Raw genomic sequence first — 18987 nt, forward strand, 5'->3', positions numbered from 1 at the left:
TGGTGAGTCTGCATGCCAAATACCCTTGGGCTAGATACTAACCGATTATCATTCAAAGTATGAATGTGTGTGAATGTCAGATAGAAAGCACTTGTGCATTTATGCAGAAAAAGCACTTCATACTCAAAGTATAAAGTGCTTTGAGTGCTCAAGTAAAGTAGAAAAGCACTATATAAGAACCAGTTCATTTACCAATAACTATTCAACTCTTCTCCAGCACCCTGCCTCAGACTTTGCCGGGGGGGCAGACATCTTAAAGATGGGAACCACCACGCCAGTCTTGGATAACCTTATCTACCTTATCTACCCCAGGGGCTCTGCCACTGAGCAGTTGTTTAACTGCATCAGTAACCTCACCCCAACAAGAAGCGGATGGTCACTCTCTTTCCCAGATTCTGGTTCCATTGCAGAAGGCAAGGCAGTGGGATTGAGGAGTTCCTTAGTGTTCCTTTAACTGCCTGATTACATTCTCAGTTGAAATCAGCAGCATCCCACCCCACTATATACAGTTTGATTAGAACATTGCTTTATCCTGAAATGAAGATCTTGTGGAAGGGGCCTCTGCACTGCCCTTAAAATGTGGTATCAACATTCATGGTATAAGAAAGGTGACTGATTTTAATGAAAACACCCGACTTTACCTTTGTAACCATTAGGAGCTCAAAGTTTCTACGCATTCTGTAAAATATATCTCTCGAATGGTTGACTTTCGAACATAATTAATTTAAACATCTATATGATTTCTTTTGCTAGTACAATAGTCTGCACACACATACAATGGTGGTCATGACAGCTGGCCTGACCTTAACTCAGAATCAAAATAAGCCACTTGCTTACCCACTGATCACTTACACACACGCATTCATCCACACGCTCAGACTGCTCAGAGATTGGACGGCAGCTAATAAGATGACCGTTAATCTTCTGGGCTAAAGGTAGAGTAATGGCCCCCTCTGTTTCCCCCACACGTCAACATACCAAAGAACTCAAATTCACAAAAGGAAATCATCACATTTACACTGATGCCAGCTTCAAATGAAGTCCAGCTAAGACAGAGAGGGAGATTAAGCTTGAGCAAATTGACAACAGACAGACACAGAGTGCGAAGCTGTGGGTTGTTTTAATGCTAGAGACAGCAAAGGTGATCTTATTAAGAAGTGAGGGAGGAAGAGAGGGGAAGGAATGAGGGGAGGAAGGAAAGACACCATTTAGGGCTACCCGCTCTGTGGCATGGCAGAGGCTAAAACAGGACATAACTTGTGAACTTAAAGGTAGGACTTTACTATTTGTTTTTTTCTGTCTTATGTAATACTGTTTTGTTTATGTGAATAACCATTATGGGTAACTAAGAGTTTATGTTGTGCAGATTAGGTAGTCTGGGTACCATCGGGTCAGTTGTGGTCTAAATACTACTAGGTCAGTTTGGGACAGAGCTGGACAGAGCCAGCTAGGTAATGAAATAAGAATGCAGGCTTTTTTTTTTATCAGAAATAGTAGCATTATAGTTATGAATCATGAATGAATAGAAGAAAAAAAGAGGAAAAGCATGAACAAATCAAAGATTTAAAAAAGGTTGATTGTAATTTATTCTAAACTCCACCATCCACTGTAGTTATCATTCTTTGTCTCTTTTGGGTCTTTGTTAAATGAGTCCCAAACAGGCTTTGTAGTTCTGTCTCAAACAATTTACCCTTTGTCTCGTTGACCAAATAATCTGGATTGTGTAATCTTATTTGGCTAATCTGGAGTGCCTGCCGATGTGTGGGGGTGAGCATATACGTGCACTCAGTGCGAGCATCGGCCTTCTCATCCAAGTCTTGGCATGCATTTCCTAAACTGTTGAATTTAGTTTTAGTAAGGTGGTCAGATGTGATGTTTTCAATAATGAACTGTATCATGTGACATTATGACAATCTGCAGCTTCCCTTGACTCTATGGAGCTGTACAAGTATCAAACTTGGTACCTGTAAGGGGGCTAAACACATAAAACTAGAGTTACACCCACTACCTACTTTTTTGAGTGGTTAGTTGGGGAACAATTTTTCTACCTCTCTACTAGAATCAAAATAAGCTACTTATTTTAACCTACATATCCATGAATTTAAACTGTAATTTGAGTATGACACCATAAATAATACACATTGTTCCAAACAACCTGCTATGCCTGCAAATAGCTTTTTGACTGATGACCAATGACTTTTACTAACTGAATGTTTAAATCATCATAAAAGTGTCCTGACATCACTGCACAGAGTTGTTAATTATTGTTGAAAATTCTGACATTTAACACTGAAATGTTTGATTAAGAAACACACACAAGACTAGTTCAATTCAATTCAACTTTATTTATACAGCACCAAATCACAACAACAGTTGCCTCAAGGTGCTTTATATTGTAAGGTAGACCCTACAATAATACATACAGAGAAAAAACCCAACAATCATATGACCCCTGTGAGCAAGCACTCTGGCGACAGTGGGAAGGAAAAACTCCCTTTTAACAGGAAGAAACCTCCGGCAGAACCAGGCTCAGGGAGGGGCGGGGCCATCTGCTGCGACCGGTTGGGGTGAGAGAAGGAAGACAGTAGTTTCAACTATTTATAAGAAAAATAATCAAAATATAGTAAAGTGACTTTGATTGAGTAATCAACAGGGTATTTAGTCATGTGTAAACTATTACGTTGCAAAAATAACCTTCCCAACAATGGTGATGATACTCTATGTCAGTATTGTGTCATAGAAGTGTTGCTGCTTCCCTCTTAGTGGCCAATACTTTTGCATCAGTGAAAAACAGTGAATTAATGTTAAAAGGTGTGTCTTCCCAAACAGGTTAGTGCCGTTACCATGGCGAGGGCTGGGCGCCCTGCATCTGAGAGCTACCAGCCAGCTTGCTTTTCTGTCAGTCAGTCGCTCTCTTACTCCAGTGGAGCTCCAAAGGTGGAGGATGAAGATGATCAGGCACCGATTTTCTCCCTCTCTAAGAGCTCCATGGATGTTTTAATGGCTGCAAGTCCGCCACACAAGCGTGATCCAGCGTGGACCAGACTGGACCTGAGGCGCAGCTCAAGCACAAACACCCACTATGAGCAGAACTCCGTGACACTGCAGCCGCTGCACGCTTACATGTGGCAACATGTCAACACCACCAACAGCCACCAGTTAGCATCCACAACCAATAATGTTAACATCAATAGCTCTCCTGCTCTCAGCGAGCATTGGGTTTCCAACATGCAGCGATGGAGTGGGTGTAGTGGTAGCACACATAGCCGCAGCAGCACTCCAGACACAGTCGTGTCACGCCCCTCCAGTCTCATCCATGAAGCCACTTGTTCTGCAGCACCAGATTCTCCGATGTCCAAACTGACCTCTCCAGAAACCACACCCTCACCGTTCATCTCCCCGCTCAACACGCCTACTTTACCACCTGTACAGACTTCTTCTTCACCACTTCCACTGAACTCACTGCAGCAGGAAGATTTACTAGAACTTTCACCTGCATTCTCATCCCCAAAGATTGACAACTCTTCAAGCTTTCAGTCCCACTCTCCTGAAACACTCCAGCTCACCAGCACAGAAGATGAAGGCTTCTTGGAGAATAATTCCCTTTCATTTCAGTTCCCTTCCCCAATCCTGTCCTCTGTTAGTTTAGATGAAGCAGGAGTGTCTTCAAATCCCGAATGCCTTGTTGATGACGTGATAGAACTGCTGTCCAGCCCTACAGGAATACTGGAGGGTGAAGAAGCAAGAAGCCCTGTGCAAATGCTTAGCTACCTGACACCTGATTCTCCAAAGCAGCAGTCAAAAACAGGACCATCTGTCTGCTATCTTGAGCTGCCGTGGCAGCCAGAGCAAATCTGTGCAACAGGTCGAGGTTGGGGGTCACCACTTGTCTCTTCCCTGAGTGACTCACGGTTGGGTGACACTTGCAGGTGCTGCTTAAATGCCGGAGAGGGCACTGAAAGGGCAATGAAGGTAGAGCTGTTCAGGCAAGAAGCTCCACCAGTGTCACGGCCAGAAATGGCAGATGCAGCTGTGCAGACGGTCTCTCCTGTTGGCTCATGGTGGGACCTCAAGAGGAACATTTCCACATCCAACATGGGGTCCCATTCTATCTTGGGCTCGCCACCTGGATCCAGACTGAACCTGAAGTCTTCAGCAGGGTCTAACTCCAATCTAGTATCAGCATCTTCCAGCATGTTCCCAGTTAGCAGTGCAGAGGAGGAGGAAAAACAAGTTGAAGACCCTGCATTGGAAGTTACCTCTGTTTCTTCACATGATCTGGAGAGCAGGAGGCCGTGTCTGAAGATTCAGGCAGAGGATAGGGATGAGCTAGGTGGAAGGAGGAGCAGTATGAAGCAGGTGCAATGGGATGAGGATGGTATGACATGGGATGTTCATGGGGCATCTGTGGACCCTGAAGAGTTGAACACAGCCATACTAAAACATCTGAAAAGCAAGAACAGCCCAGAACCGCCAAGACGTTCCTCAAAGAAGAAGAAAGCACCTAAACCTCCTCAAAACCTTGATATCACTGTGTCCCCTAAGAATGAAGGAACAGCAGAAGCAGAACAGGGTAGAGAAGAAGAGCAGGAAGGAGGGGGAAATAAGATAGAAATAGAAGAAGCTTCACAGAAAAAGAGTACAGCAGAAGATGACAAAGCAAAAGAAGATGAGCAAGAGATTTGTGGAGAGGAAGGCAGCCACCATTCTAAGTCCCCCTCATCTGGGAATGGACACAGCCGGAAGAAGAGTGTGTTAAGGTCACTGAGGAGGCCAAGATGGTGTGGAGCCTCCACAAAGGCAGATGACTAATATAGCTGGCTAAATTAAATCTATGATAACTAATTAAATCCTCAGGTTGCACAATATTCATAACCTTGGATTGAAGCTGAAAGAGTTTCAGAGTTCTGTTCAGCTCTATTCTAGACTTTCTGTCAGCATGTTTTCTGTTATTAGGTACATCTTTCAACAGGTGCAACATTAGTAATGTTTTCCTCTCTCACTGGTATTCACTGTTTAGTTGAAGATAGATGTAACTCTGCTAAACTTTTCATAAAAGTCAACAGTCATCACTAAAACTTGTTCCTGTAGATGTACAATAAAATATTGGTGTCCATTGCTGAAATTCTTTGGTTTGTGAGTGATTACTACAAATGAGCAACACAATGGACATAAGGATAAGAAGTGAAGGGTAAGAGTTTTCTATGTGCAAAGACATGCTTTTTGGGTTCATTCGTCATTCTAAATTGAATCTAAATATTTTTTATGTGTCTTATCGAATTCACAGCCTCAGACATCTGTGAGACCCAAGTCGAGATATTTTCCACACTCTCCTTCAGACATACTCGTACTACTGGAAAAACTCTGTTGTTTAGGTCAGGGAGTTTCCTTGATGTAGCCTTTAGCAAGGCAGTACACACGTTGTCCACTGGTTGGCAGTGAATGCATTATTATTCTCACACCGCTACAATCTGACATTACTTTGACTTTGTACAAGAGAATTGGCGTGCTACCATAAGACCAGTTAATGTCTGATCCACTTGGCCATTTGTATTTTCAAATGCACCACTGTGGGTAAAGTCAAAAGTACATGTGTAAAAACAGCCTGTTAGCCCTTTGAAGGTTTCGTAACTGTCCAGGGCTCTAGCCTCACTGAGCCCTAGTGTAATAACCAGATCAGAAAAGAGATTGATGGATGGATTGATGTTCCTACACACATTGGAGTTGGGGGCCAGTCGAACTATTGCCCAACTCTTTTTGCTTAGTTTGTTTAGTTCAAGCAAAATAAATACATACATTGACATTTCACTGCAAATAATTGTTATGTACTGGGCAGGTTGCTGGTTACCAACCACTCCGCACATTATGACTTTAATAAACACAACAAAGGAATATACACGGTAGCTAAGTTAGCTCTCTGCACAAATATGTGTTTTATGTTATTAAGCACGAATCCCTTAAAAATGTACTTTTGCGCGTTTGTGTTAAAACTATGAATGCACGAATGTGTTTGTAAATGGGTTTTTTATTTAAAAAGTGCTACCTGGAGTAAAGGTCTGAGTCCTTCAAAACCTATTACAAAAATCTTCAACAACAGCAACAACAACAAAATAATAAAATGAAAATGTTTCAGAAATACACATTTTATAATTTTGGTCTCTTTTCTAAAATGTGTAATTGTTTGGCTACTTTGTTGTTTGAACTTTTGAAGCAACACATCACCTCACTCAACTCGTTCACTGCGGGGGGAAAAACACACACACAACGTTCAACTGTATGTAAACTTGGTGAACCACAGTTGTGAGTTTTGGCCATTCAGGCATTGCCATTCAGATGAGCAGGCACATTCTCTCTCATTCACCAAGGGTAAAAAGGCTCAGCTCACTAGTGGCTTCTACTGCAGTTATTGTTGTCATATTTTCACAGATCTGGATTTGTGTGTAGAAGAAGCAGGAGGGTCACTTGTATTTTTATGAAAATTGATAAGCCAATAAGTTATAAATAATTTACAAAATAGTCTGTCAAAAGAATTTAATTTAGGTGACATAAACACATGAACACGTTGTTGTTAATATTTGGGTGAACGGACTGTAGTAGAATCAATAATGGTTCTTTAAAGCTGATATATTTTGTGCTATTTAAAAGTTCATAAAATTTAATAAAGATGTAAAGTATTCAAACACTTGTGGCTTTTAACGTCCTTCACCAAAATACCCACGAGGTGAGTGACAATTCAAAAATAAACCTAGCAGCTCTGTGAGGCTGGAAGTGTGATTTGGCACACAAGTGCAAATAACAGTCAAGGTCCATTCACAAATGAATAGGAAAGCAACCCTCTCAGCCACCAGAGAAGACCTCAATATAGGAGCTCAAACTGCTTTCCAACCAGATGGTGACGCCTCCAAACCATCATGGTAGATGGCTGCAACTCTCAGACCTGGTTCTGATGGAGGTTTCTTCCTGTAAAAAGAGAGGTTTGCAAAACTATTAAAATTATTGATAATGCTATCATTAGTTCAACAGATATTTAAATGTAAAGCAGTGGAATTTTGACCTGATTGTGGACATTATGATCGGGAAGTTGACGTAGGAATCATCCTCTGCGAAAAATTCATGTTCACACAAAATATTATGCCAGTCTAGCCAAAAGCTATGGGTTTATTTTTTATGTATTTCTGTAAATAGTGAGAAATGAATTTAATCTTATTGAAAATTTGTATGTGTAAGAAAACCTGAAAATCTAAAAACCTAAAAATGAGAACAACTGAAATATTTGACATCTCTTCACAATGATGTTGACAGCGTGAGATCTGTTACGTGTTCTAGCTGACCAGAGTAAAAGTTTGTTTGAGTTTATATGAGTCATTTATACACTGGGTGTTGTATTTTGTCCTCTAGAATCCACCCCAGTTTTTATTTCCCCACTGCCAGTTTCGAGGGACACTACTAATCATAGGAGCTCAAGGTAAAAACATGTTTTCTTCTGGGTCATCTTTACACAGTGAGAACTACACTGGTTATTTGGAATACCAGTTTATCTAAATAGTCCACATGCAGAGATAAAGGTCATTTTCAGGTCACTATGTCACTGCTTTAAGTCACGTGACATGATGTGATGTTTGTTTGCATACAGTACTATGTTGTCTTTGTCTTGCATGCAAATTAGTGTCATGTGAGCAAACTATATGTGTGTGAAAGTGCTGATGGGACTCCCCAAAATCCCCTGTTTTTCATTTACAGTGGAAACTCCAAAGCTAGAGGAGAACTATCCAGCGCTCAGCCTTTGTTGTGACACGGCTCATTGTCCCTGGAGGTGTGTTGTTTTTGCGTGTGTGTGTACCTGTTTATGTACATCTGCATGTGCTTGGTATAAAAAGCGTGGAACGCAGGCCGGCCGGTGATTCTCTGGAAGACGATGGCTGTACCAGGACCTCCTCTGCTTCTGCTGCTGTCTCTGTTGCTGCCGCTGCTGTTGAGCAAGGCGTCCCTGCCTGCAGCTGCATACACACTCACCTCTGAACAACAGCCACAGCATAAAATCCTTCACCTGGGTGAGGACTTGAAAACACTTCTAAATATATGAGGAAAACAAAATATTTGGTGCTCATATTTTCTGCCTTTCTCTTTTTAGACTGGCCTAAGGATTGTGGTATGGCCCACTTCAAGCCCAACATGGCTGAAAGGATTGTGTCTGGGAATGAGGCCAGGCCTCACTCTTGGCCCTGGCAGGTTTCTTTGCAGGTAAACCTCTTTGACGTGGCTCAGTATTCAAAGAATCTGGAGGTCTTACATTGACCTAAAAAGGTCATATCAGTTCTAGACTGTAACTAATCATTATTTTCATTATCATTTTAAGTGATATGTCTAACCTATCTGTATTCTTAAGGAGAATTCAATTGTGGTTTAGGGATGGGAATTTTAGGAGCTTCTGAGAATCACTGGTTTATTCAGAAGTGACCATGAAAAGCCTTTAAAGCACACAGTCTTCACTTTTATTGTCATCTCAAGTAATATTAATCTGCCAAATTGGCCGAAAACAGTCAAAAGTCATAGATGACCTGAACATTTAGCCAATTACCCAGCACATGCCTTCCACCCAGAACTACATAATTTTTGGACTCTAATTTCCACTCAGGTTTTGGACCACCACACAAGGAGGAAAAATCACAAACAAATTTACTTGATCAGCAGATGCAGTTTTGTTTCTGATTCACACCCCAACCAGGCGAGACAGATGGTCGCCCACTCGGAATTTGGAGACTCTCCTCTTTACTGTAGCCAATTGCTGCTCACAAGGGAAACTGATGAGTTCCTCTATGTGATATTCAGTTTATTTGCTCTGGAACTTCTTTGCAGAACGTAGTATTTAAAATTTACATTTATTAGTGATGAGAGAAATATGTATGACTAGGCTCATTTTTTTTTAAAAAATAAGGAAAGCCGGTTAATTTCAGTATCTGAGCAGTAAGAAGCCACGTTTTTTGAGCTGGTTGTTTCTCACAGGTTCGGCCTAGAGGAAGTAAACAGTACATTCATGTCTGTGGAGGCACTCTCATCCACAAGACCTGGGTCCTTACTGCTGCTCACTGCTTCCAAAAGTAAGAAAACATTTAGTACACTTATAATTTCATGCTTATACCAATTCAACAACTACACAAAAACTACACGTGTTTTTCGTCTATCAGGGGTAAAGCTGAGGATGCTGGGAGCTGGAGGATTGTCCTGGGGAAGCACCAGCTGAAGCGTTCAGAGACTGCAGAGAGGATTATCCCGGTGAAGAGGATCTACCGGCACGAGAACTTCCGCTATCCCACTCACAGCGAGCTGGACTACGACATTGCCCTGGTTAAGTCTGCCACAGATATCGTCCCCTCAAACTTCATCCGCTACGCCTGCCTGCCGCGCAAGCAGACCAGCCTCAAACCAGGACACTACTGCTGGGTGACCGGCTGGGGAGACACCCGGGGTGAGTAGTGCAGAAAGGTACTGAGATGCTGTGCAATGACAGAACTTTGAGCTTAAATCTTAAAAGCAACTTAATGCATTTTTTAGGAAAATTTCTAGGGTCTAGGGTTATTGGTAGAGGGTTAGTGGTAGAGGAACAGCAACACCTTTTTAAAGAACGATCATGTTTGGTATAATAAGCTAAATATTTTTAGCCTTCTATCTCAGATTCCAGCTGGTGCTTTAAGGGATGTCAGAAGTATTCATCCACCGAAGAAAATGTCCATTGATATAATGTAAACACAGTTAAAAAGTCAAGAAGAGCAGAAAGACGTTAAGAGATATAATTTCTTAAATCATGTCATTTTTCAGGTGGGAAGGAGAACGTGTCTCTGGCAGAAGCTCTGAATCAAGCCCGTCTACCAATCATTGATTTCAAAACCTGTCGGCAGAAGAAATTCTGGGGAGACCGCGTCCGAGACTCCATGATCTGCGCCGGGTTCAGAGACACCGAGGAACCACCAGCTGCATGCCAGGTAGGACTACACTTTTAACTATCCTGAAGTCAAATTTCATCCACCAGACTCAATTCTCATCTCATCTTCCAACACCTGTCTCCATCCTCCTTTCTCAGGGTGACTCTGGCGGTCCTCTGCTGTGCCAGCTGGACCGGGACCGCTGGGAGGTGCACGGCGTGGTGAGTTTCGGCCCCATCGGTTGCACTGTGGAGAACAAACCCAGCGTCTTCACCCGCACCGTCGCCTACATCCCCTGGATCGAGGCAACACGCATCAGGGACTTCTTCCTGCACTGAGCGCTCGCAGCAAGCATAAGCTCTGCCGTTAAATGTCCGACGTCTACAGACAGTCTCACAGCCAGTTCTTTCCACTCCATGATGTTAATTCATGTTCTGAATGTGTTGTCATCTTCTTACAGTATATACTTATACTCTGGTGAAGCACTGCATAGTACACACTGCTCACCACCTTTTACATCCAATCTCATTTATGCAATAAAATTGGTTAAAAGCAAAAGCTCTGAACCGCTCCTTTGTTTTTGTTTTTTATTTTAATCTATAATACAGTGGGTTTGATGGACACATTAACAGCATGCACTTCAAGGTACAGTTTACAGAGATTTCTTCTTCCACAGTGGGCCAGAAGCCAATACGTTTCAATAAATAGAAGAGTAAACTGACCCCAAGGCTTCCCTCTGACTGCAGGTCTGAGCTGTTCTTCTATTACAGAAGAGTCTTTCAGTCCAACATGAATCAGAACATGAATCTGTTGTTATTCAAGGGCTAAACAACACGACAGATGTTGGAGGTCATCTTACAAATTGACTCACTGAACTCAAATATCATGGGTGTTTAAAATCTAGCGTAACATTAACAATCATCACAAAAAGTCATATTTTTATACCGCATCCTCACAGAGTGCTCTCATTACTGATCAGATCAGTGACAGGAACACCTCAGAGAATCAACATAAATGAAAGGAGAACTGTCACTGGATGGTCTACGTCTGGATTTCATTTTAATTCAGTTCAAAACTTTTCCAAGACACATCTCATAGTTCCCAGAATGCTCCTGGAAAACAGCTATGATGGGAAACCAGTGAACTGCGACCAATTCGCACCATGAAAAAACCCAAAAAATCAAACAAAAAAGAAAAAAAAAAGAAAAAGCATTTGACCAGAGTCTAATGTCTTTTAGCGCTGTGGTTAAAGGCTGTGTCCTCAAAATATTTGGCCCTAATGTTGAAGCAGCTGTGTGGGGGAGTTTAGTACAGCCTCGATGAAGGAGAGCCGGTGAGATGGTCCCAGTTGTTGTAGAGAGCGTAAGCACCAGACAAGGCTAAACCGACCAGACCTCCACGGGCTACGCCCTTTAATCCACCTGAGAAAACAAACAGAGTGAGTCATACGGCTTAACATGCATCACAATAATCATTTTAATTACAGTAAACAATAATTGCTTCAGCTTAGCCAAAGTACCAGGTGGGCAAAGATAAACCTAATACTTCAAACAGCATGAAGTAAATTAATAACACAAAGTTTAGGTGCTTTCCAAAGATAATCTCAGTGCCTGCGCATTCACTGTACTGCCCTTTGTAAGTCACAACATGCCCACACAACATTTATACAGCATAAGATGAAAAAGTCAGTGCAGTATTAATGATTACGACATGTGGTTCAAAATTTAGCCTTGATTTAATATAAAGAATCCCTGCTAACAGCTTTTCAAATAAGAGAATAAGAACACTGTATGTGTCACATTTAACAAATTCTTTTGAACAAACTATCATTTTAATAGGATTTTAAACGTCTGCTAACTGACAACTTAAACCAGCATCTTCACTGGCCCTTTTATTTAGTACACCTGTTCACCTGCTTGTTAACGCAACTGTCTAATCCGCCAGCTGAATGGCAACAGTCACCAGATCTCCATCCAACAGACCACCTAAGTGGTGAGTCATCGTGGAAGTGCAGCTGACAAATGCACAGCAACTGTGTGATACTATCATGTCAGTGTGGACTAAAATCTCCAGGACGTTGTTGAATCGATGCCACGAACAATTAAGGCAGCTCTGAAAGTAAAATGGGGTCCAAGTCTGTACTGGCAAGGCTTACCTAACAAACTGAGCATTTCCATACATGTTTGCGTTTACTTTGTTTATGTTGTCACCCATTTCGTAAACAAGGACCTAAGAAATTTTCAGTCTTTATCAAACTGCAGAGCAAAATAAATGACAAATAACTGATGAACACCAACATTGGTAAATGCCATTTTGCTTGCTGACAGCCTGATATTTGCTAAAACTAATGTTTGGATCATTTATTTGTAAAAACTAATATTTAAAAGGTTAAAAACACACAGAGGTACATTAATATACATTAATGCCAGATATAAAGTAGAAGCAGAAAAAAGGAAAAGACACCAACCGCCGGATTTAAAGAGCATCCCCGTTAATGTCCCAGCAGCCACTGTGTTGATATCGTCTTCTGCTCCTCTGGCTTTCTCTATTGCAACACCAAAAGCACTATACAGCAAGGCTGCAGTGACATAAAGAAAAACAAAATAATTAAAGTATGATTATATACTGATTTAGAAAACTTAAAATCCTATAAATACATCCATCCATTTAAATCAGTAACACTAAGATCTTCCAACCATGGGATTCATAGATATTCTTGTTACAGTAACACCTCTACATCATTTTTAAGTAACAATAAAGCTTTACCAATAGAGCCCAGAGTGTTGGCCCATGAAGCGCCCTGCCTTGTCACCATGTTGAGAATCCTGGGAAGGGAAGATAAACATTTGAACAATATGCAACCCAAATCCAAGCGTAAAACCATTCGATAAACTGAATTCTGTAACCAAACTTACTGTACGTTACGTGGTTTGGACCATGCCATGTCTCTGGTCTCCTTCAAGCCCATTCTAAGGCCGTTTAAAGCACCAAATGTCGCCCCTGCATTTCAAACAAGGATGCAGAACAGGTCAACAAAGAGTCAGTGAAAGAATTATTTCACACTATTCCACCTGCATCATGCTTTGGGTTTAATAAATAACATGGACAGATTTATATGCCATTAACTGTGTGTGTTCTTGTTGCATTTGTGTTTCTATGCCCACACTTTATGTCTGTCTCTTGTGTTTTTGTTGTTTTGTTTTGCTTTTTAAACATAGCTGAAGCTCAAGGTCTGGAAGATGACCAAAACTGTCACCCTCATATGACAGGAAATTGGTTAACACGTTCAGGAACAACCTAGGAACCACCAAGGCTCAAGCCTACCATGAACTGGAAACCGAAACACCAGCCTCACTGTCCATAAGTCAAATTCAATGTAAAAGCCAGTTTTACATTACCATGGGCTGAGAAAGTGCCAACCATGAAAGATCCCCTGCTCCAAAAACCTTCAAGCTCGTCTTAAATTTGCAGTTACCCATATGAACATATCTGTAAATGTTACATGAATATGTTCCAAAGTTACAGACTCTGCTTAAAAGCCAGGTCCATGCGGGAAACAGCAAATAAACTCTATCAATTCTGCCAAGAAGTGTCATCAAATATCCAGCCACAGTTATACCAGAAGCTTGTTGATGGAAACCAAAAGCATCTGATCCAGGTGGAACTTGCTAACCAAATAATAGCTGGTATACTATATTTGAGCCTCTACGTGCAATTTAGACTCTGTCAAAAATAAATTAAATCTTGATTTCACTAAAGATGTATGCAGTGCAATCATTCCTCCTTTATGTAATCTTCTGACCACAGCTGTCGCTCTCAACAGAAAAAAATGTAGATCAATTGGACAGACAAAACAAGGACATCAACATACTTGTACTTAGTCTGTACTATACAGTACTTTAATTTGTATTTCCAAGTCATATTCAGCATTAAACCCGTTTTGTCAGTGTACCAGTTTCTTACCAGTCATGCAGGAGCCTCCGATGGTAAAGAAAGCCAATTCAAATCTTCCTCTTGTCTTATTGGCCCCTGTAGGTAAGATGAATTCATCTGTGTCCTAAAACACAAGATTCAAACAGTGATGCCCGGAAAAAAAATCCAAAACATTCTCACTCACAGCAAAGAAAAGGAGACAGACTCAGCTTTACCTGAACCAGAAAACGTGGGTCCACGTTCAGATAAGGGGACAATGGGCTCATTCCAGTCACTGTAATGTAAACGATCAATTATCGACCGAGTTGATTTTTCAGATACTGAATGACAGTACAGCAACACTGAAGTAATGTAACAGCAGCTAGCATCACAGTTAGATTACATGACACTTACGTGGGACACCTGCGAGCTCTGTGTTGGAGTATTGAGGTGCACCCCCTCCAAAAAGACTCCCCAGGCCTGCTTTAACACCCCCTGATCCTTGTGAGTTGTTATCCATGCTTGGATAAATGTTCCGAGTGTCAAACAGGAGGCTGAAGGGGAGCTGCTACAGCAGCCGACTGGCTAACGTTAGCAAGATATGTCGAAACCCTTAAGCTATTAGACAAACGTATATCAGACGAGCTCCTGAATTCACTGCTGTCAAAAGGAAACGTCAACACAGGTCGTATTTGTTGGTCTTGCTGGATTTTTGGAGCGAAAACTACGTCTTTTTTGCTTCGATATTACCAATCTCGCGTTATCGTCATGCCTCTGACCTCCAGCAGCACGCTCCGCCGTAAAGCGATGACCGGTGCTGCACTGTCGTTACGTCATCAAAACCCACAGTAACTTGTGAAAAATGAGAGAAAAAATCGGCTCAGACTTATTTTTAACACCAAAAGTTCGTACTACTGCGTATCTATTAGTGATAAGTCGACTAAAAAGTCTTTCTGATGTCGTTAATAAAACCACGGTTTTACGACAGTTCAACGGATCTGGGATCTGTTGACTTAACTGAAGGGCAAACTTGAGGAGCAGGCAGAGCATAAAAAACTGACTGCATGGTAGTTGTGGACACGAGATCCTTTTAACCTATGGAAATTCAGAATTTCAACCCTATAGAGATCATATAATATAATAATATATGTAATATTCTGATAAATCAGAATTCTGATGAATCAGAATATTACATATACCAGTGACAGACTTTGTGATACTTTGTGAAACTACTCTAAGGTAGTAGTATCCAATAAGACAATGTGGTTATTATGGTATATAACATATTTACACACAAACCTGCATATCACCAGTCACAGCCAACTGCTTCATGGTACTTGGTGAAGCTATTGTAATCTCAAGTAAGATAATTTGGCAAATGATTTATACATTTCTTCAAATATTTAAGTTAATGTAAGTTCAGTCACACAGTTTTGTCTAAACCCAAATATGTTATGTTATTCTCTTGCATAGTACTGAATGGGCAAGCTTCCATACAAGAGCCAAGTAGACCACTGCAAAAAGAAACAAGAAAAAAAAAATAGATCTACCAAAAATGAAATGATAAAATATTGATGCAGAAATTTTAAATATATAATACAAAGTGAAAAAACATTAGAACTACTGGTGGTACAGTTTTTTTCTTACATGTAATGAAATCAAAATTAAGTAAATCAAATCAAAATTAAGTAAATCACAAATATTGAATTACTAAATCATTTTTAGCATTAATAAGACTAACAGGGAAAATAAACACCAATATATGCAACTTAAGTATAATAAAAACTGCTAAAAGGTAAAAAAAAAAAAAAAACGTAAAATTACACATATTTAACTATTATAGCCTGAAAATGTCTGAAATACGAAATAAGTACGGTTCACAGATCCATCCGGTGTATGTCAAAAAATGTTCTTACCATTGCTTGCACTAGTTTCAGGTGAACAGGGCCTGTGATCAAATAAGGTGCCACCATTTTTATGCCACAAAAAATAGAACAACTTTACCACTGTTAGTTTCAATGTTATGACCGCAGGTGTGGGAGTTGGTAGGGGGTAGAAAAATTCAATTTCCTGAAAGAACACTGAGGTGTGAAATACCCCAGGTCACTGCTGATTGATTGCATGCAATAATGTCATTATCTGTCACATAGCCTGATCTTTGCTGATTGGCTAGGATAAATCCATATTGTTCTGCAGCCAGCCTCATGATTCCTTGCATAATAAAAGCAGATATAGAATGTTTTTAAGATAGAAACTGCATTGGTAGTACAAGAATATATTCCGTGTAAGTAAAAGTAATTATATGAAAATGTCAATAATGGTCAAATATAATAAAAAAAAGAGAAAGAGGAACAATCAAGTAATCTGTTTTAACATTCTGCTACTCCTGGTAATAATGATTATACAGTATAAACTGGTAAATATATAATATTGTTCTTGCACTTGAAAACAAGTTTGACTTCATGATTTGTAAGTATCCATTGTCAGCTTCAAAAATGCTTTAATGAGCAATTTGCAAATATACCAACAATTATTTTATGTACAAAATACTCACGGCACACTTCTTTTTACTTAATGGGTATAAAAACTTGAACGTCTTAAAAATCCAATCATTATGCCTCATTGTCTGATAGACACATCTATTGAATGAACCGATAACATCACCAGATGAAGTAGATGAATTTCAGATGTTTGACATATGGTGCAATAAAACAAATCAGATGTACAACAGATAACCCCATGATTATTAATCATTATTTAATTCTCATAGATTTACTGCAACTTTTACTTATTTTATTTCTAATCTAATCCTTCTATCAGAAGTTTGTGAAATTGTGAAAAAAAAATCCCCATCAAGACTCATTGTCTTACCTTTCTTGGAACTAGTCATTCAATCAGATAACGAATTGAGCTCTACTGCTGACGCATGCTGTGGGTTTTTTATTTTCCTGTCTTTTAACTCCTTACCTGTTCGGTTTATTGCAAACATTTCGCGAGTAAAAGGTGCAATTCCTCACATTCGGCACAGGGCGGCAGCAGAGAGCCCACCGTACAGATGAAACCGGTTGCAGAGGGTCAAACCTGCTGGTTCTGGTCCTTTCGGTCCTCGCTCTAATTAGGCTTGATTTAATTAAATGATTAGGTTAAATTTGTTACCAGTCGTGGCACATACAAGTTAAATTTGCATGACGCCGTTTGCATTTACTTGAAGCAGGGAAGCAGAGCTGAGGAGGTAAAACAACTTCCACGACACCTGTCACACCTTTCAGGCCAGCTGGGTGCCCTACCTGTCGTGCAACACATGACGTGCACGTTCAGTGCAGCTCGGACCAGGCCATCTGCTGCTGGCCAAAGGGATGGAGGCACTGAAGGAATGTAGTGTGTTAAATTTCACGAATAACAGAGCATCTTATTTGGATTCTGCCATTGTATGTGTGTATTCAGAGGGGGCCAAGTGGAGCGATGAAGTTTGCCATTGTCGCCCAGTGTGGGTGTTTTCAGACTCTCTGGCATGATCTGTGAGTTAGTGTTCTCTGTGTTACTGCCCAGTGTGCCCACTGTCTTTCCCACAATGCCCCATTCAGCCCTGGGCCTCTCCCCCCCTCTCTCTCAGATTGAGCTGCTACCCATTTTGTGCCTCTGGCTACTCATCATCATAGTCATCATCACTGTTGGGCTACAAACCAAATTTTCAGTTGTGGGATAAAATAGCAGTGATGTCATCTTTGTTGTCTTTTTCAGTAAGTCTTGTTTTCGTCTCCTTCCTCTCCTCTCTTCTTCCTCTCCCTCTCTCTCTCTCTGTCTCTCTGAGCTCCCAAACACAAAAGACAGAGAGGCCACGACAGGACCCCAGTGTATGCTGGTTGCCAAGGATACAAGGAGACAGTGTTGGGTCTTTAAACTGCCTCAGAAGGGTGTGTGGAGTTAGGGGGAGTTGGCCTTATTTACATGGGAAGAGGACAAGAGAGGGAGAGAGAGGGGTTTGAAATACAACTTTTAAGCAGCTTGTAGGAGTCCTCTGAATTTCAGCTAAAATCATTCCACCGCTCAGTCATCAAATATTTACCAAGCAGAGGAAATCAGGGGTTGTTCATTATGTGGAGAATGCTGTGCATACATAGCAATGTAAATCAACCTGTCTTTCCTTCTCACTTTTTGCTCATTTTCTCACACACACACACACACACGCACACGCTAACACACTTTGATTGTAAGCTCTGGGAGCCCTGGGCCCCAGTGTTGGCAATGGAGAGCGCTGACTGCAGAATACATTACCAGATGCTTAAAGAGTGTTTCATACCAGAGAACAAGAATTTAAAAAAAGCACAAAAACTCAAGTGAAAACAGGAAAAACGAAGACAAGGGTACACACCCATCCAGACATGCACGCACCCCCACCCATCTCTATCCACACACACACACACACACACACACACACACACACACACACACACACACACACACACACACACACACACACACACACACACACACACACACACACACATTCTCTCTTCTCTTTTTTTCTCTCTTGCTATGTCCACTCAGTGCTTCCACTCTGCTTCTTCCTGTCCAGAGGATTGTCAGCAGCGGTCACATTATGTCCCCTCTCTCTCTCTCTCTCTCTCTCTCTCTCTCTCTGTGATCAGTGGGGTTGCCTCCACAGTGCAGGCTCAACTCCAAGCCTGAAGTTCAATATCAACCCCCCCACCCCCTCACCCCCCGACTCCACAATGAAAGCAGGAAGGGCAGGGAGAGGGCGAATGAGCCACCCACGGGTTCATTCACCACAGAAAAAACCCTCATGTGATTTTTTTTTTTTTGCATGTGAGAAACTTTAAATCTGCAGTTTTAAAAAGAACTTTTACTTAACTACAGGTGTCGACAGGCTCAAATTTCTCAGTTTAAATGAAAACAAGCAATAGCTACCATGACACACAGCATGTGGGTTATTAGCTGTGGTTTTCTGAGGCTTCAGGGACGGACCGTGATCATGTGGAATATTTACTCTGCAGATGTTTAAGGGCGAGCTTGCACAATCAATTTCCCTTCAATTCCCCAGCCATCTCGTCCCCCAAACCTGAAACCCACACGCCGGTTTTATTTTTTTTTCTGTTATACATGTGCATGCCTGTGAGAAACCATGGTGAGCTGG

At 41.1% G+C, this 18987-nt stretch overlaps 3 protein-coding genes across 3 annotated transcripts; 2 read left to right on the forward strand and 1 right to left on the reverse strand.

Annotated features, from left to right (window-relative positions):
• The first annotated feature begins 1190 nt into the window (after positions 1-1190).
• Positions 1191-5058, forward strand: LOC308391084 (uncharacterized protein). The gene is made up of 2 exons (XM_080873539.1): positions 1191-1271; positions 2830-5058. Exon 2 carries the CDS (start codon positions 2845-2847, stop codon positions 4810-4812), a length of 1968 nt encoding a protein of 655 aa, XP_080729665.1. The 5' UTR covers positions 1191-1271; positions 2830-2844; the 3' UTR covers positions 4813-5058.
• Positions 5059-6849: 1791 nt separating this feature from the next.
• LOC308390751 (elastase-1) lies at positions 6850-10438 on the forward strand. Its single transcript, XM_080873027.1, has 8 exons — positions 6850-6974; positions 7399-7465; positions 7741-8051; positions 8132-8241; positions 9004-9098; positions 9186-9466; positions 9817-9980; positions 10079-10438. Exons 3-8 carry the CDS (start codon positions 7916-7918, stop codon positions 10256-10258), a joined length of 966 nt encoding a protein of 321 aa, XP_080729153.1. The 5' UTR covers positions 6850-6974; positions 7399-7465; positions 7741-7915; the 3' UTR covers positions 10259-10438.
• A 52-nt stretch (positions 10439-10490) lies between these two features.
• timm23a (translocase of inner mitochondrial membrane 23 homolog a (yeast)) lies at positions 10491-14647 on the reverse strand. Its single transcript, XM_080873991.1, has 7 exons — positions 14247-14647; positions 14069-14127; positions 13884-13977; positions 12836-12920; positions 12687-12745; positions 12388-12498; positions 10491-11341 (listed from the first exon to the last, which is right to left on the reverse strand). Exons 1-7 carry the CDS (start codon positions 14350-14352, stop codon positions 11226-11228), a joined length of 630 nt encoding a protein of 209 aa, XP_080730117.1. The 5' UTR covers positions 14353-14647; the 3' UTR covers positions 10491-11225.
• Positions 14648-18987: the final 4340 nt, after the last annotated feature.

The sequence above is a fragment of the Rhamphochromis sp. 'chilingali' genome (genome assembly GCF_963969265.1).
Source record: "Rhamphochromis sp. 'chilingali' genome assembly, chromosome: 22".
NCBI classification, from domain to species: domain Eukaryota; kingdom Metazoa; phylum Chordata; class Actinopteri; order Cichliformes; family Cichlidae; genus Rhamphochromis; species Rhamphochromis sp. 'chilingali'.

Excerpts from the sequence above, each read along its gene's own strand:
- LOC308391084 (XM_080873539.1), top strand. The coding sequence starts at position 2,845 with ATGGCGAGGGCTGGGCGCCCTGCATCTGAGAGCTACCAGCCAGCTTGC.
- LOC308390751 (XM_080873027.1), top strand. The coding sequence starts at position 7,916 with ATGGCTGTACCAGGACCTCCTCTGCTTCTGCTGCTGTCTCTGTTGCTG. Across the intron at positions 9,099-9,185 it reads GCTGCTCACTGCTTCCAAAA|GGGTAAAGCTGAGGATGCTG; the intron begins GTAAGAAAACAT and ends TTCGTCTATCAG. Across the intron at positions 9,981-10,078 it reads AACCACCAGCTGCATGCCAG|GGTGACTCTGGCGGTCCTCT; the intron begins GTAGGACTACAC and ends CTCCTTTCTCAG.
- timm23a (XM_080873991.1), bottom strand. The coding sequence starts at position 14,352 with ATGGATAACAACTCACAAGGATCAGGGGGTGTTAAAGCAGGCCTGGGG. Across the intron at positions 12,921-13,883 it reads CGGAGGCTCCTGCATGACTG|GGGCGACATTTGGTGCTTTA; the intron begins GTAAGAAACTGG and ends TTTGAAATGCAG. Across the intron at positions 12,499-12,686 it reads CAACACTCTGGGCTCTATTG|CCTTGCTGTATAGTGCTTTT; the intron begins GTAAAGCTTTAT and ends ATGTCACTGCAG.